This window comes from Aythya fuligula, chromosome 10, assembly GCF_009819795.1.
Source record: "Aythya fuligula isolate bAytFul2 chromosome 10, bAytFul2.pri, whole genome shotgun sequence".
NCBI classification, from domain to species: Eukaryota; Metazoa; Chordata; class Aves; order Anseriformes; family Anatidae; genus Aythya; species Aythya fuligula.
This window is the reverse complement of record NC_045568.1, coordinates 6,879,556-6,897,301: the sequence shown is the minus strand read 5'-3', so window position 1 is coordinate 6,897,301 and position 17,746 is coordinate 6,879,556. Positions and strand designations below refer to the sequence as shown.

Sequence of the window (17,746 nt, the reverse complement as noted above, 5' to 3'; positions counted from 1 at the left end):
GTACGGTATTTGTTTGGTGTTGAGTATTGAGCAGGATACAAATGCTGTACAGAGCTTGAGAAGTTGTTCCTCACTGAAATCTTGTTAGAGGAGGGTTTAACACAGTGACAAGGACTGAATTGCTTTCACTGAAGAGCTCTAAAGAATCCTGGATGTAGAAATGACAAGCTGTTAATTGTGCTGTGAACCCTTTTTATTAAAAAACTCTTACTGACTTCAGAAGGGATGTTGTTACACTTGTTTCCTATCGAGCTGTATGAAGAGTGAAGTTTTTTTTTCCATGCGTTAATGACCAATTACAAATGGAAACAAAAAAGTAGAAAGAAATTCCTTTTGCAGTACAAGGAGGTTTTTAGGACAGTTTTTTGGAGATCTGGGTTGTTCAGCATGCTTGTAAATGAAAAAGGAAACAAAAAGTGAATTAACAGCCTATGGTAACAAGTTTTCAAGCTAATCTTATCTAAAAAGTAACTGAGGAAAGTGTAACCCCATGTTTCTAACTATGCAAGGCAGCAAACTTAAGCAGAAGTACTTTTTCAGGTCATGTATAGTTACCTTGCAGTTTCGGTATTGCAGAGTGCAGAGCCTTCTGCCTTGGGAATTTACTAAGCTGTGTATTGTTGGAGGCTGAGTGGAAACACTGAGAAAAGATGGCCCTGTGCATCCTCTGGTGCTCAAAACTTGTCCAAATGCATCTAATACCGACAGCAGCTGGGGATGAGGATACCGGGATCAAAAGGAGATTTAGGCTAAGGCAGCGTAACCACACGTACGGCAGGACAGGAGACCTGAAGTGAGGTCATATGGCATGTTTTGGTTTTTGTGCTGTATTAGGGTGTTGCTGAGAGTGTATTAAAACATGCTGATAGTATCCCTGATTTGTGTGTCCAGCAAGTAAGAAGTCAGGGGTTCTTCCTTCGTGGTGCTAAAAGCTCTAGAGGTGTTAATGATATTTTCACAATGGGATTTTGATAGCTGGCTAATACGAATTGCATCTCATGGTCTTGCTGACCTGCAGCAAAGCCTTTGAGTCTGTCTGTGGATCTGACTAACTCGTGTTTCACTTCTGCTCTTTTAGTGTGGGTACGTTTGGAACGAATTTTCCCCGGCTCATTGTCAACCAGTTTAAATGGCTTGATGGTCTTCTTGACAGCCAGGTGGGTACTGATGGCACAACCCCCTGCGTGTTTCTCCAGTCAACTTCTGTAACACCTCTCAGGTGGGATTAGAAAAGGTTTGATGCTAATGAGAACAGATGTTTCCTTATGCACATCCTGAAGGGGAGATGGTATTTAATTCTTGTTTGTTCTTTTCTTCGGTAACTTTTGGACATCCCATTTTATTTTCTTCTTGTCTTGTTCTAAGTGTCCTTTTACATAATTTTGTATCTGTACGTGTGTATCCACATGGGTGACCCCCTTTTAAAGCAGTCTCTAACAAGAAGTTACAGAAGTTACAGTCCCCTCCTGTTTACTTTTAACAAGAGGTACTGGATACTTGCAAGCACCTGGAGATGAATTCTCTGTTCTGGCTTTGATGGTTCTTTTCCTTCTTTCCCTTCTAAGTCAGCGGTCTCTGCGAGTTACTTTGTCCTGGAGGGCTGTTCCTAAGCAGAGTTGCAGAATGATCTGAATCAAGACCCAACTCTGGGAAGCTTGCTGTTGGGTTTCCCAGTTAGCTTTGCTCAGCAAGATAGTCGTATCTTACCTGTAAAATGCTGGTTTTCCTAAAAGTCTATGCAATGATTCCCTGCTTCAGTGGCACAATGAGTTAAGGGGCAGTTGGCATAAATCCAGGCAAATAACTTCCTGAGTGATCTTTCATGCATAGTATTGTTGCCATTCCAATGAACGTGCACTTCACGAATGTTCCTTTTCCTGTAGGATCTTGTCAAGAAGTTAATGCAGATGCTTAGTGTGTCTCCTGTACCAATTCAGCATGATATTATCACCAGCTTACCTGAGATCCTGGAGGATTCCCAGCAAAGTGAAGTTGCCAGAGAGCTTGGGTACAGCTGATTCAGCACCCCCCCTATTCCCTCTCCTCCCTTTTTCTTGCTCTTAATAGAAAAAAAAAAAATCCTGTGTGAAAGTAGTTTGTACCAGCACTGACTAAAGCAGCACAATAGTTGTTTCTCTTAATGGTAACATTCAAGGACAACCAGCACTGGGTTAGGATGTGTGCTGTTATGCTCTTAAAGAGATGTCTAAATGCTCCAGAAGTGTCTTTATCTAAAAAAATAAAATAAAATTATTAAGTTCTTGAGTACATGGGTACGGCGCAGGTAGATTCCAGTTAAGCACTCATTACTTCTGCTGTGATTAGTCACTTGGTTATCACTATCGGCATCTTTGGATTTGTTTTGGATTCTGCCATGGTAAGAGACAGCATTGCTTTTATTAATTAAAAAAACACAACACACAACAAAATAAACATGTTCGTGAAGCAGAACCTTGTAGCTCTTTTATACACTTTTCTCAAGCATTTTTACTGACCCGAAGAACAGGATGACCTTACACCAGTAGATATCCTCCCAGGGAGCATCACATTAAGCTAGCCCTTATATCTGTCTTTTTTATGGTGTATTAATTTTACAAAATAATTTATTTTTTTGGTAGCCTTAGCCTATATTTAATTATACACATCTGTGTTTCTAGTTTGGGTCGTTACACAGTTCACTTACATTTATGCCAGTGCTAATTATCTTTTCACTCTGGTGTTTGTTATTTCAGCCTACCCCTGGTTGTACCCCTGGTACATTCTATTCCTGGTACCTTGTAGCTTTGTGTTCCCATTACATGGTTCTATTAAGATAATTTATTTTCTTTTTTCTTGTATATCAGCTGCTTACTAAAAGAGGGCAGGCGGCTGACGGTTCCGATTCTGGATGCTCTTTCTCGTTTGGATCTTGATGCAGAACTCCTTGCTGAGGTAAGTGCTGCTACTGAGTGGTCAGGCAGAATCTAGCCCCTTCATAGCAATATGACAGCAAGAGCTGTTTGGTCATTCAACATATGTTGCTATATATGACTTCTGTAGGCCTTCAGAAGTTCTGAGCTAGCTGGAATTGGAAAGGAATCTTGGAAACTAAAAATATTTAAAAAATATTTTTAGAAACATTATGAGGGATTCATTGACAAGCATACTCTGGCCGTTACAACATCCATTCAAAAGTTTCAGACAACTCTGTTTTAGAAAATGCAAAAGCATTTTGCCTTGCTGCAGTAAACATTTACCACCCATCTTAAACCCACTCATTGTCACTGTTTCTTTTTTTGAGTTACAGTGACCAGACTAGAGTGCTGTATTCTAAATAAAGGCAGGCTGGTGACTGCATCATCATATGACCATAATTTTCTTGGCCAAAAGAAAAGAGATCATGTGCCTTGGGTCTCCTGGGTATGCTGGATTGCTTTCAGTTAGGCTTCTAATGAATAGAATAACATTGGTTCATTTGAGTGCATTAAATGCTATTTTTCATAGTCCCCAAAGGCTACAGCTGTGTAACATGCTAGATTCTTCCATGGTTTCCTCTTTTGAAAGCCATTTGAAAATGATGGAGCCAAGCTCTGCTTGGCAGTGCCAGGTGATACGTTAAGTGGCAGAGGCAACAAATTACAGTCTGGGAAGTTCAGGTTGGGCATCTGGAAAATGGTTTGGGGTCTGGTCAAGTCTGATCAAGTCAAGGTCAGCCTGATCTAGTACTGGCAATATTCCTGCTCTGGGCAGAAGGCTGCAGGAGAAACCTCAAATGATCCCTTCACACCGACTTAATCCATGTATCTGTGAACCAAAGTCTTAGAGCTGTGATCCAGAATTGCTCTCCCCTCAGGTGCAGCAGTCTGCCATGACCATTGTACCTTCTGTAAAACTGGAAGATTTGCCCGTGGTGGTAAAATTCATCCTTCATAACGTCAAGGCTGCTAACGCAGTAGAGGTACGGCATTTTCTCTATACTAAAGACCACTGAGTTTTATAATATAAGCTTTATAAGATATTTTCAAGTACAGTTTTTAAAATTGCCAAGGATGAAAGCACATGTAGAAACTGTCTGTCCTTTGACATGGATTTGGTTATGCCTTCAGGCATGAAAATTGAAACCTCCTCCTTTTTGCTGGCTGTTGCAGATTTTTCTCATTTGGTTTTAGAATTTTCATTTATATTTTTCTTCAGAGTTGAACACCTTAGAGAACTGAAAGTAATGAAATTATGCTGAGTTAAGCTCCTAAACTGAAGAACTGTTTGTGGCAACTTTAAGTCATTGAGTTTTATCTAAGAATTTTCATTGTACAGATCTTATAAGGGTTCTAAAATCCTGAAGTATCCAACAGACCTGGGATTGCAACTTGGTAATTCTCTTGTTTCCTCCACTGAGTTCTGCTCTAAAAAAAATGTTCTGCTCTAAATACTGTTCTAGAAACATTCCCAAAGTAGTGATTCTCCTGTTTAGAGGGCTGTTTTCATTTTTATATGTAAGAATCTTTTGGTTTTGAGAGTCATTTTATCAAACGAAACATACATTTTTGATTTGTTAAGATTTCTACATTTACATATTTGTATCTACGTATTTGTATTTACATATTTGAAACATACATGTTTGATTTGTAATTCTAGGGTTATTCTGTGAGATTTTTTCTTTTCCTTAGCCTTTTTTGTTTCTCCCTCGTACATCAGAGTGATTTGTGCCAGGATTTGTGTTCTACAGGTGATTTCTGATCTTCGTAAGAACTTGGATCTGTCGTCATGTGTTCTGCCACTTCAGATCGTAGGGTCCCAGAAGAAGCTTAAAAGCCAAGTCCAAACCAGGTACTTGAGCATATTTACATGATTCTGCAGAGGTGAGGTGGGACAAGGTGACTTCAGCTCTTCTTTATCTGGTCTCTGAGGCATGCCTAGTTGCATACATGAGCCTAATTTATCTTAAGTAAAGGTGCTGACCTTTAAGACCCTTATTCCTTCCTGCTTGGCATTAGTGTAACACACTTGTCAATCCTTGCCCAGCCAGCTTCCCTGCCATTTATATAGTACCTTTTGAGAAATGTCTGTCTTGGCATCCACGTCTGCAGGAGGGTACATGGCTTCGTTAGTGATGATACTGCTGCCAGTTCACCTGTTTTAACTTCCTTCCAGTATGTCTTCAATGGGTACTGCGACCTCCACTTCCACCCTCTTCTGAAACTCCCTGTCCTCATCACAACATTCCCTCTAGAGAATTTCTGCTTTACATAACTGCCATTGCTGGTAACTGCCTTGTTCCTTTTACTACGGTATTTACAGAGGCTGAGTCTTTCTGATCATTTACAGTTCTTCCACGAGCCAAGTAACCACCAGCCAGAATTGTGTGAAGCTACTTTTTGATGTGATAAAGCTAGCTGTAAGATTTCAGAAAGATGTCTCTGAAGCTTGGATTAAGGTGAGTTGTGTGCTTTGGCCCTTGTTTCCTGATAGAATTCAACCTGTAGGTTGAGCCTGACAACAGGCTGACAGATGTGACATCAAAAGATAAATGTTAGCCCATCATTTTGCTGACACAGAACTAATTTTGTTCCAAATCAGGAGTGCTTTTTAGGAGTCTGCTTTCTTCTTCAGTTTACTAATTTCCCAGCGCTTGCAAGCTGGCCACTAGGCTCCACTGTATAGACCCTAGATCTTGAAGTGTATAGTAAACCTGATTCTACGTGTTTACAACAGAATTTTGAAGAAAAAGTCTCAGCTTTTTTTTCAGTCAGCTAGCGAGCAAAAATGTTTACCCATCTACTGAGAATGACTTTTATGAAGCTTTAAGGTGCTTGAAAATATCTATCAGGATATCTGTATTGGCTGGCATTGTGGCTCATTGTAAACCATGAAACTTGTTCTCAGTCTTTGATTGCTCTGTACCTTAGGTTTGTGTGTGTGTTTGTTGTGTGTTTGTTTGTCATCTTTTGATACTGTCCGTACTGAATTTTCATGCCCATTTTTTGAGTGCCTTCTGGATTCTGTGCTGTTTGCAAGATCCAGTTTGCTGACTTTGATAGTTGTCCTGTTGTAGAGAAGAGAAATCCGTGAGCAGTATTTCTTTTGGTGTCTGCCTTTTTTGATTTGACTTCATGTAACACTCCTGGTTTTGAAATACAGGATTGTACTTTAATGTAACAGCATTCTTGTGTTTTGCTCTTAGGCTATTGAGAACACCACATCTGTGTCTGACCATAAGGTAATACTTCTGAGTAAATTCTGGGAGATTTTTCTAACCAAACCAGAAACTGCAAATAATGTTGTATGTAATGTTGCATCTGTCGGTATTTGACCTGTTGCTCCTATAACAGCCATCCATTTTCATTGTAACTCTTAGTTCATCCCTTCTAAATGTCAGGGGACAGAATTAACCTGCTTTGAATTTTTCTTGTGGGGCTGAGTTTTCTATAGTTGTGTCTCTTGGGAGTTTTTTGAGCTCTTGATTTTCTTAGTTTTGGCTTCAAGAAGCCTAGGCTGTATGGACTGTTTCATATCTTTTCAGCATAATGATCGGTGCTTATTTCCTCAAAAAAGGTTCTGGATCTGATAGTTTTGCTGCTAACCCATTCAACCAACACCAAGAACAGGAAGCAAGCTGAGAAGGTGCTGAGGAGCAAAATTCGGCTGGGCTGCATGCCAGAACAGCTGATGCAGAATGCCTTCCAGGATCATTCAATGGTCAGTGCTGCTTCTGCACCAGGACACCTTTTCTCCTTTATCCCTCAAATATCTTGTCAGATGATGATTTAACCCTGGACTGCATTATGTATGCTTACTCCTGAGGTTTCTTTTGGTCGCTGATCAATCTTACAAGGCACATGTCCTGTGTTGTAATGGTCTGTTTTAGTTTGTTTGTTATTTTAGAGATCAGAGTTCCTTTATTTTGGTGCAAAACCTCTCAGCCTTTATGTGGTCTAAGCCCAAGATCTCTGCTGTATGTTCCTGACATGCTGTTGTCTCCCACAGTATTTTTATAAGTTCATATTTTTACATACACAGTTTTTTGAGTGCAATATTTTCTAGGTCTAGATACATGTTTATATATATAGGCACATGTTTGAATAATACTATGAGAAAACTGAAAATATCTGAGAAATTGAGATGAGTTTTCAGATCTGAAAAACTGAGAACAGATCTGCAAAACTGAAGAGAAAACTAAAAACTGATACAGTGCTTCTTGTAGATATGGGGGAGCAGGTGAGAAACACTGTTGTGAATTTAAAATAAATTAAACTATATTAATGCCTTAAGTGAAAACATCTATTCTGAATATAAGTGACTTGAATTCAATTTTTGTTTAACATCCTTCCACTTAATTTGTAAATGAGAGCTTGTTTAGAGGGGCTTTGACTGATTTATCTAAGTTTAAAAGGTAACTCAGAGTTTTCTGAAAACCTTGATGTGGCAGAGTCCTTCTGTTAAAGTGGTGCCAGAATCATTTCTGTCCTGGGGCTTTTATTTAGTGGTGTATAGTTATAAAGTGACTTCTGTGGTGTCACTGATCAGGGATATACTGCTGAGAACTCTGCAGCTTTGCAGATGGGCTTAACCAATCTGTAAATTCTTTGTGTGGAGAAAGTAGGAGAAACCCATTTAGGTGTGCCTCATCTGCTCTTGCTGCTCATTTGTGCTAGATAGGACAGCAAGAGAAGTCAGGAAAGCACTTACTAAAGTAGACAAAGCTTTTGGGATGAGCTGTAGCATCTCTTTAGAGACCTGAGAGTTGAAAATGAGCAGCAGCAATGCTCTAACGATGTCAGTATTTCTGTTTTTCAGGTTATCCGAGACTTCTTCCCTTCAATCCTACAACTTGCTCAGACATTTCTGCACGCTGCACACCCAGCCATAGTCTCCTTCGGCAGTTGCATGTACAAACAAGCTTTTGCAGTCTTTGACTCTTACTGCCAGCAGGTACAGTGTGATGGATTTGTTTTATTTGTGCTTGTTCACACTTTGTTCTGGAACGCATGCCCTGATCCTTTGGAGGAGGGGATTTGAGGCAGTTCAAAGCCTTTGAGAGAGGTCTATGCTGTGGAGTAGGCCAAGCAGAAGATGGAAAACCATTGCAATAAAAGACCATTGTGATGATCTTGTAGCTACCAGAGCCTTACTCAAGTGACTTGAGCACAGAAAGCCCTAAGAGGAGCTGGGAGCAAACTGGCAGGCCTCAGAGGTGACAGAATGAAAAATACTTGTGGAGCAAAGGGGACTGTGCTTTTTTCCTTATCTCTTCTGTTTTATTTAATCACTTTGAGCCTCTTCTATTTAAAAAAGCCATTGTTATAGTTTGTATTGAAACACTTTCCTTGGAGAACTCACTGTGATGAAAAAGTCTACACAGCTTCCCCTCAGAGCTCTGACCAACTTGGACTTCTGCATATTCGGAAATAATTGCAGGCCAGACTTTGTTTATGAGTTCCAACACCCATGCTTACATCAGAAAGTCTGTGGTCTGAAAACAGCTCTGCATGAGCTTTTGAATGTATTTGCAGTTTTTGGCACAGTATATTTATAATTAGGGCTGTTTCCAACATTGCACCTGTATTACTTGGTATTGTAAATTTAAAAAATAAGCAACTGAGAAAAACTTGAAATGTGAAGATATTCACTGCTGTTTGCAGCAAGTTAGGGAGTTTAGTAATATTTTTGAGATGTTACAAATTTCAAAAGAGGATGGCTGTATTAACAGTTAAGGACATAGGAAAGACCCAGAGCCCCAGACAGCGGATTGAGTTGGAGAGAGACCCATGTCTAGAAGCCAGTTGAAGTAAGGCAAATAAGAACATTTTTGAAACAAAAACATCTGTTTTGAGCTGCTGTTGGTAACGAGGGCTGAGATGTTGGAAATGCTGTAGTTAGAGGTGATGTCTTACCGGGTAAGGTGCAACATTCTGTGTGCCTATGAAAATTGTATGGGTTTTTATTAATCTTATGTGATAGTAGCAAATAGAAGAAGCTGCAGGAATGTTAGCAGGCAGGCAGGAAAAGATTGGTGAAGAAAAGCTTTATGAAGTCACGGAAGCTTTTAGAACTGAATAAAACTCAGGCTGAAAGCCTGTATTGTGGATAGTGGGAATTAAAAAGCAAACTGAGAGGGGAGATGGAATAATATGGTTGAGTTTCAAGTTACTATCTGTACTTGATCAATATGTTTCATATGAGTAGAACAGGACAGACATTTTTCTGCTGATATTTCATTGCGGTTTCTCCGGTGGGTGTTTCCTCAGGAGGTTGTGAGTGCTTTGGTGACACATGTGTGCAGTGGGAACGAAGCAGAATTGGATATTGCTCTGGATATTCTCACTGATTTGGTGGTTGTGCACACATCCCTGCTGATGCGCTATGCCACCTTTGTGAAGGTATGTTTGTTTCTGTGGGAATACAACATTTCAGGACCCTTACAGTACTTGGCCCCAAATCCAGAATAGGTCAGTACTTCTCAGAAATAGCCCTAATGGAACAACCCATATTTGTAAAGCTATCTGTTTTGAGAAATGCAGTGGTCAGAATGAAAAGGAACCTGCTATGGAAGGGTGAGCTGAAAGATTGGACTATTTTTCTTTGAACACTTAAAATCACCACAGATGGGAGTGTCCAAGTGTGGTAGGGAGCACTTGCTCACACCTGACCTTGTTTGCATGTTCTTGCCCTGGCAGATTAGTGACAGATTATGGTTTCTGTGGGCCAATCTTCGATGCATTACCACAGCTTGTATGTGAAAGGCATTAATAAATGCTCTGGCTAGATACTAAGGACCTGCAGTGTGACATAGGTGGTTGAGACAGTAGCCATTTACCTGTAAAAAGATCTGTAGAGCAGCAGATGCCTGGCATGTTTCACACAGAGCTGGAGACTCTTCTGCACAGAGAGAACATACAGATCCTAGCACAAATTTTCTCTCCTAATTGCTATTTTTTAATGTTGAAACTGGGTGAATTTTCTCAGGGGTGGCAAAAAGGGTTATATAATCCTGCTGTCATCCTTGTCAAACTCAGTGCCTGGTTCTAAATCCTGCTTGAGGTTGACCAGTTCTAGGAGAAAAATAATGTTAGCAAAATGTCTTGTCAGTGTTAGAAAAGCCAGCATTGCTCTGGAAAATGGCTTGACTATTTTCACTTAAGCACCAGAAGAAGAAATAGCTGAAGATGCCAGTCAACAGAGAAGACTTACCCCTAAATTGTTAAAGGTTTGCCTATTACAGTGCTTGTGTTGGAAATATTAGCAAAAAAAAAAAAATGTTCATTGTGTCAAATACTTTGAACACTGTGAAGAAATATGTAATAGAAGCTAAACAGCTGTCACTAATGGGATCGGAGCACTCCCAAAATGCTTGTAGTAGCCAGCTTGTTCTTCCCATGCAGCTTCTGATAGAATGGACTGTAATATTTAAGGCCAGAGCAATAGCTCTGCATTTATGTTTATTTCATTTGAATGGGGATTTTTCATACCTGTACCAAAATGGCAAAGTTAATCTGCTTCCCTGCGACTGGAATCTGGAAAGGCCTTCTTGACATATCTGAGCTAGTTTGTGGCTTCTCTCTTACAGACCATTTTAGACTCTACACAGAAACTGAATCCGTGCCAGATCCGGAAGCTTTTCTACATTCTCAGCACACTTGCTTTCAGCCAGAGACAGGAAGGAAGCTATATTCAGGTAAGGAGGGGCACAACAAAAAGGAGTTCAGCTGCACCTTGGTCCTTTGGCTAGGCTAAATTCTAGTGGTTATATTGCACAAATAGCGGCCTCGTTTATAAACAGCAGTTGGTGTCAAGATGTCCTTCAGCTTAGACTCTATTCTATGCAGACTAGGTTGCGGCTCCAGAATTTCCTATCCTGTATAGCAATGCTAGCAAGGAAATACAGAGGCTGTATCTGTCCTGGAAATGCCCTCTTCTCTCACATCTAAGAAAGGCAGAGTTGGTAGAAATGTCAGTGGAAGGGGACTGATGTCAGTCTCTGATCTAACCTCCCAGTGGAAGTGGGGCTGTTGCCAGCGTGACATCAGGTTGCCTGTGGCTTTATCTAGCTGAACCTTCAAGATGTGCAGAAGGGTAAATTTGGAGCCTCTTTCTCAAGCTTTGTTTCTCATTCATTTGGAAGCATTCAGAAAGCACTGTTCAGCTTCTTTCCCCAAGGCGCTCATCTTAATTTAGGTGGTTGATGTTTATAGGTCAGAGATGACAAAGGCTCTCATGTTAACAAAACTAAACCCCACAGAACAGAAGATTCTGCTGCAATGCTGTAGACTTCATACCTCATGTGTTTATACAAGAGGCACAAAAGAAGCTATCAAACCTTCTAGGAACCTGCTTTGGCAGGGGGATTGGACTCAATCTTTCGAGGTCCCTTCCAACCCCTACAATTCTGTGATTCTGTGAAACCTCTTCTGTCTAAGGTCATATTCGATTTACAGAGGATATCTTGTATGACTCTATTGCAGCATAACAGTGGTGATGTCAGGTACCTGGGTCTGAATTTGTACCCATTTGCACCAGCACTGCACAGGTCATTCCAGAGGCATCTTGCCTAGGGAAGGTCAAGAAAAGATGGCATAGCCGTGGACTTCCCATTTCTCTGCTACCAGTTTGATCTTGTTGGCACTGGTTCTTTGCATAAGTTACACCTTAAGTCTTTATCTCCTCTGTCTCGAGAATATAATTTTTGCATACTGAGCACCTCTGTATGGGCCTGACCCCTCCTTTGCAGAACCAGCATGGGCAGTTAATAAGCATCAAGACAAGCGGGGCTGTTCTGATTGCATAAAATTTTCTGGTGGCCTGTGAGATCTTTGCTGCTTTTATGAAACTGCTTCTGAGTTGTCTCACATACTCAGTTCCAGTCTGAGAGTGCTCCTTGTCAGAACAGGGATGCTGTGTGCTTTCATTGTCGGGAGACCTCTTAAGTCTATCCTTAGTAGTCCAGAATTCTTCCAAGGTGTTTGTGCCTCTTTTGGGAAAGTGCAGTTGATCAGCTGCTTTGACAAAACTGTTAAAATAGAGCATGCTGTGTTGAGACCTGCTGTGTGGTCATGTTGCTGCTGCAGAGGAGCCCTTACAGCTGCGCAGGCATGCTTTCCCAGGGGACAAGGGAGGCAGCTGGAGGAATGCCTCAGTCCCAGGTGTCTGTGCTGTTTCCTCGAACTCTCTTTGGACCTTCCCCCAAGAACTACTCTATCCCTGAGCCTCCTGCAGCTGGCAGTGTTTCAGAGGGCAGCTATGCAGCTACAACGTGTGTGTGAAGACCATCTATTCTTTCCTTTTTAAATATATATTCTTCTATTAATTATAGATGAAATCTGGACACGTTCAGTACAGTAACTAAAGCAAAGCCAAAGCAAATCACTTTTAATCCTTTCTGCGGCCTTACCTAGAGTTTTGACCAGTGTGCTCATAATAAAGGAAATTACAGGATGTACGTTCATTCTACAACACTGTAATCCCAGTAAACCATTTCTGTGCAGCCTTTGGAGATGACATTAGGTGCAGATGCTGATAGGGCTGAATGATGCCCATAAGTACCTCTGTGGTGACATAGGCTGTGTCTGTCTTTTTAGGATGATATGCACATGGTGATCAGGAAATGGCTCTCCAGCACTGTTCCCAACCACAAACAAATGGGGATTATTGGTGCTGTTACCATGATAGGCAGCGTGGCATTGAAAAGGTGAGAAGAAATGTACAAAGATGAATTTAACATGCTTTAAGACTACCTGGAGTGGGACGAATAACATGGGGGAGAGCAATTGTCTTCTAGCTCATGCACATCTCTGTCAAATCCAATAACTTCGAAATCTTTCCTGAAAATTGCAGCATTTGATGTTGCAACCTGCTTAAATCTCCACTGCAAATCTTGAAGGCATCCTGAATTTCTTGTTAGTGCTTACTCATGGGGGCCTTGACTAGCACCAGCAAGATCTAGTGCTTGGAAAAAAGAAAAAGCTGTGGTGGACAGACTACAGATCAGCCTCTGGCACTAAGGCTGAATAGCTTAATGTGCGCTGTTTGAATACAGAGAAATCTAAAGGAGAAAGAAGAAGAAAAATTACTGCTGTGCTGGGGGTTGGTGTGACAATCTCTAATGTACTATATAAATAATTTATAATAGCTTTGATAAACGAGACTCCCAATAAGAGCTGTGACAAAGATCAAAGGGCTTGGAAAACAAATATTTGAGTGGTGTTGGGAAGCATGACCTCTTCATGGAATGCTTTTGCTGATTATTACATGGAGAGAAAAGCCTGTCTTAGCTCTGGGCCCTGAGTTATCAGACTTCTTCATGGTTGCTCCCATAGCACTGATATCAGACTTGCTAATTTAGAGGCACTGGTTTAAGTCTAAGCAGGAGATGCTGAAATGGTTATTTCAAGAACAAGCTTAGAAAATCCTAAAATACAGACTACAGGCAAAAAGTCACGAGTGGGGTCAACAGTGCATCAAGAAACCTGCAGTAGCAGTGAATTTGCCAGGTAAAATGCACGCAGGTAACCCCAGCAGGTGGACCATGGTTTGTGCCTCAGAAAAAGGATTAAATCCCCAGGGAAGTTGTTGGTTTGACTTACAGAGAAATTCCTTCCCTCTCCAACTCTGACCCAAGATCCTGGAGAAAATCTGTCTGCTGCCACTTGAGAAATACCCTTGTAATTGGGTCTTTGTGTACCTTACTGGCTTCATGTCTGATTTCTTAAGAAACTGATTGAAGAAGACAGACTCTAAAGCCTCTACCAGAGAAAAAAACTACCCTTCTGAGCTCTGCAAATAAGCAGCAGGAATTTGAGTAGCTGGCATAATGTGCAGCTGCAGATATTAGGCTTGTGTAAGGAGAGGCTCCATGGCCTTCAGAAGAGGAGATGGCTAGAGGTCTTAGGCTAGAAAAAGCACTTCCTTGAAGAAGACGTTGAGTCTTGTCCCAAAGGTGCCAAACAGCAGCAGGTCTTTTCCTAATCATGTCCAAAGCATGTCTTCTTTCCATGCATAATTCTTCATTTTCTGGAGAGAGTTAATGTGTGTGATGCATTTTGCTATCTCTTAAACGTTGTGCAACAAATGCAAGGTTATCAATTGCTTTCAGAAATGAAGGAGATGGTGGTTCATCGGAGAGACCTGAGCCAAACTTCGAGCGTGATGGGCAGGTGGGTGCCAAGAATGGGTGCGTGCTGGGGCAGTATGGGAGAGAGGGAGGACACGGTCAGCAAGAAGGTGTGACTGGAGACACAGTCTTAGGTAAAGCAGGGTGTGTGTCTGACAGTCAGCTGTACTGGGCATGGGAGGCTTGTGTATCAACTACAGAGGCAAAAATCTATTAAAATTGGTTTTGGAGAAATGCAGGGCTGTATTAAGAAGCACTCCGGCAGTACTAAAGCCACCTAGTGAAAGTCTTCTGTCCAGACATTATTTCAGACAAAAAGGAAAGAAACAGGACAGTCTGTTTTGAGTTATTCCATGGTGGAACAGTCCCAGCTCTGGGAAAGACTCGTGTTTCTTCTTAAAACTACATGTCTGTAGACCAGTCACTATGGGCTGTTAGCCTAGAGCTGAATCTTTGGATATACCTCAGAATAAATTAATGTAAGAACAAGAAGGAGTTAAGGTAAAAGTTTGAATTGTTCTTAAAAAAACAAACAAAACAAACAAACAAAAAAAACATTCTGAAGACTGTTCTCTCCTTTCAGCTTTCTACATTGCTGGACCTTGTAGGCTTCTGCTGCGAGCAAACACCAGAAGTCTTGGCACTCTACTACGATGAACTTGCCAATTTGATTGAGAAGCAGAAGGGAAATTTGGACCTGCAGCTCCTGGTATGTTGCAGAGTTTTTTGAATTTAATCATTTATGTATTCTTCAAAAGCAGGATGTTTTTCAAACATGAGCAGGACAAAATCATTTTGAGGATTTCACTCCAGTCTGAGAACTGTTTTTGTTTGAGGCATGCAACAGGAACATGAGGTTCCTGTAAGAGATACAAAATCCTCTTTTCACCTCTTTTTTTTTTTTTTTTGGTTTGGTTTCTTGTGGTTTCCTTGTTTTTTTTTGTTTTGATTGTGGCAAATTCCTCGTTATGCTTTAACAGCTTCCTTTATGTGAACTTTCATGTAACAGCAGGAGGAGGGGAAGCCTTTTAAAGGAAATGAAATGACATTTTGGAGTAGGCTTTTGAAATCCATAGATAAAGGTAAAACCTGAAAGAACCTTAACCGTTGTATTGAAATTGGCTTCCAGTGAAAAAGCTAAGGCTGTCTGATATCTAGGAACTTGGAGGAGCCACGGTGAAGATTTATGGTAATAGGAAGAGGTTTGTGAAGGCCAATGCTCTTTCTTCTTGCTGGAGATGTTTTTACATGTGTGCTGTGCCAGCCAGGGGACTAGGAAATCATTCTGGGGCCCAGGAGAGCATGAAAGCTGTTGTGGAATTGATCATTCATGGTGCCACAAAGAGATCTTTGCTCTTATGGAGAAGCAAAACTGTGATTTAGAACAGGGGAAGATGATCAGGGGACTGTGAGCTGTGACAGTCACCCTAAACAGGATGGGGAGTTTCTCCCTTTTCCTAGTAAGGGTGATGACTCAGTTCTTGCAACATTTGTGCAGACACTTTTTGGTCTTTTCATTGTCTGTCCAAACTCTGTCACACCTGTTGCAGGATTTCTCCCTTAACTGTTGCTACCCATGTAAGCAGGTGAAGTCTGCGGGATACATTGTGTGAAATAAAATGTTGCCAGCACTTTGTAGCCATTTCATCCTGACCTTGGGTTCTTAGGACAGAGAACTTCCCATGGCCCTTCCAGCCAGCTGCTCTGCCTCTCTGCAGCAGTGGGGAGCTGGTAGATGAGCCCACGTCGAAAGAGCAGGGAATAAATTGATTGTGCATGCTTGGTAATGTCTCCTGGCCGTCTCTCTGAAGTTAGGCTTTGGCTCTCCTTGCAGGCAGTAGGTTCACTGCTGTGATTGTTCCAGGGTGTTTTTGCTTGGCCTCGTCTTCTGCATTTTCCACTGCTGCTGTTGCAGCTTTCTTTGCTGAGCCCATTTGTTGAGCAGGTTTTTCCTTTCTTTATAGGAGGAGTTTGGGAAGAGTCTGGTGGAGGACTTTCCCACTGACTTTGTGGTGGATCTCAGCCCCACGGTGACTGGGTATGCTGAGCACAGGCTAAGTATTTGTAACGTTCCTGTCAGTGACAACTTTGTCAACGTGGTGATCCTTTTAACTGAGTTTGTCTGCCTTTCCTTGCAGCTCCTTCTTGTTCCCAGTGAAGCCCTTGTATAATCTCGATGAAGATGAAAGTCAGGGAGCAATTGCTATTAACCTCTTACCTTTGGTGTCACAGAGTGAGCTTGGCAGGGTCACTGATGGAACGAATAACCCAAGTAAGAGGTACTGTGGAGCTTGCCTTTGCAATCATTCTACATTTAAAGGAATTGTATTTTCATTTTGTGTCCTGCCCAAGTGCCTTGATTAGGAGCTGGACAGAAGATTTACCAGTTTCCAGTGTTCTTTTCCTTCCCTTGCTGTTAGACGTGGGTCAGATAGGTCTAGAGGCATAAGGACGTGCTGGGGAATTGGCAGTCTGTTCTGGCTCAGACTGTTTAGCTGATGTTGAGTAAGTCATGTTGTATCTAGCTTGTTTCCCATCTGTCATCTGGGAATAGAAGCTCTTCCTTCCAGCATCATTGGGATATTGAAGGCCACGCCAAGATGGATAGGCCACTCCATCCATTTGGGCAAAATTCATATTTTGAGTGTTGAGTCTCAAATGGAGTCAGCAAGTAGTTTGTGTGTGTCAAGAGTACACAATTGGTTCTCACCCTTCAGTTGCACTTTCACAGCATGGACTTCTGCTTCACAGCAAAACCACAAACATCCCACCACAAGTAAAATTTGTATGAGAAACAAAGGCTTTGTCCTAAGAGAACGAAACAAGAAGCATGCAGGAAGTAAAACATCTTATTAAACAATGGGACATCAAAGTTAAAAATAATAAAAGGCTTTTTTTTTCTAACAATCAGCTTTTTATCTTGCATAATTTATTGTCAGATTTTGTTGAGATCGTAGTTGCGCTTAAAAAATACATGATTACTTTATACCAAATAAAAAGAAATATAGCTACCTCACATGCATTGATGGAGGGGAAAAAGATATTAATTTTCCTCGCTTACAATGTGAGCAGTAGCATGCTAGAAAACATTCAGGGAGGTTTCTTTACTGCTCACAGCTGTCTTTTGCACAAATTCTTGTAGTTCCTCCTGAACTATTCAACTTTGATTTCTACCTGAAATAAATCTGACTCTATTTTTGTTCAGTACAGCAGGTTTTCTACCCTTAAGTTTTCCCAGAAAATTGATGGTCACTGATGTATTTATTAACCATATGAGGCATTTCTGCTTTGTGTTGCTATGACTCTCGAGAAGCAAAATAGAAGAAGGTATAGGCGAGCTGGCGTGGGGAGGACATGGGACACAAGAGAAAAGTGATGAGCATTCCGGAGGCGTATAAAACATAGGACTCACTTCATTTCTCTCTCTCTTTTTTCTTTTCCCCAGGGTAGTGTCACCAATATGTCTATCACCCTCTTTCCGATTGCTCAGGCTCTACACTGGAGAGCAAAACAATGGAAGCCTGGAGGAGATTGATGCCTTATTAGGTATGGAAAGTAAATCTTACAAACCCCTCTGGCTCACTCATTCCTGTTCCAGATCTGTAAAGACTTCCTGCAGCTGTGGGAAGAGTTGTGTAGTTTATGATGGAGGCTGAGATGCTC

At 41.3% G+C, this 17,746-nt stretch overlaps 1 protein-coding gene across 1 annotated transcript in view; it reads left to right on the top strand.

Annotated features, from left to right (window-relative positions):
- FANCD2 (FA complementation group D2) overlaps nt 1-17,746 on the top strand; it is a 40,256-nt gene that overhangs the window by 8,412 nt on the left and 14,098 nt on the right. Inside the window, exons 8-24 of the mRNA XM_032194443.1 lie at nt 1,079-1,157; nt 1,884-2,008; nt 2,844-2,931; nt 3,833-3,937; nt 4,706-4,806; nt 5,305-5,413; nt 6,161-6,196; nt 6,532-6,675; nt 7,774-7,908; nt 9,225-9,356; nt 10,544-10,651; nt 12,552-12,661; nt 14,066-14,126; nt 14,667-14,792; nt 16,048-16,121; nt 16,222-16,362; nt 17,529-17,629. Coding sequence (XP_032050334.1) covers nt 1,079-1,157; nt 1,884-2,008; nt 2,844-2,931; nt 3,833-3,937; nt 4,706-4,806; nt 5,305-5,413; nt 6,161-6,196; nt 6,532-6,675; nt 7,774-7,908; nt 9,225-9,356; nt 10,544-10,651; nt 12,552-12,661; nt 14,066-14,126; nt 14,667-14,792; nt 16,048-16,121; nt 16,222-16,362; nt 17,529-17,629 — 1,775 coding nt within the window. The remainder of the gene's footprint in view (nt 1-1,078; nt 1,158-1,883; nt 2,009-2,843; nt 2,932-3,832; nt 3,938-4,705; nt 4,807-5,304; nt 5,414-6,160; nt 6,197-6,531; nt 6,676-7,773; nt 7,909-9,224; nt 9,357-10,543; nt 10,652-12,551; nt 12,662-14,065; nt 14,127-14,666; nt 14,793-16,047; nt 16,122-16,221; nt 16,363-17,528; nt 17,630-17,746) is intronic.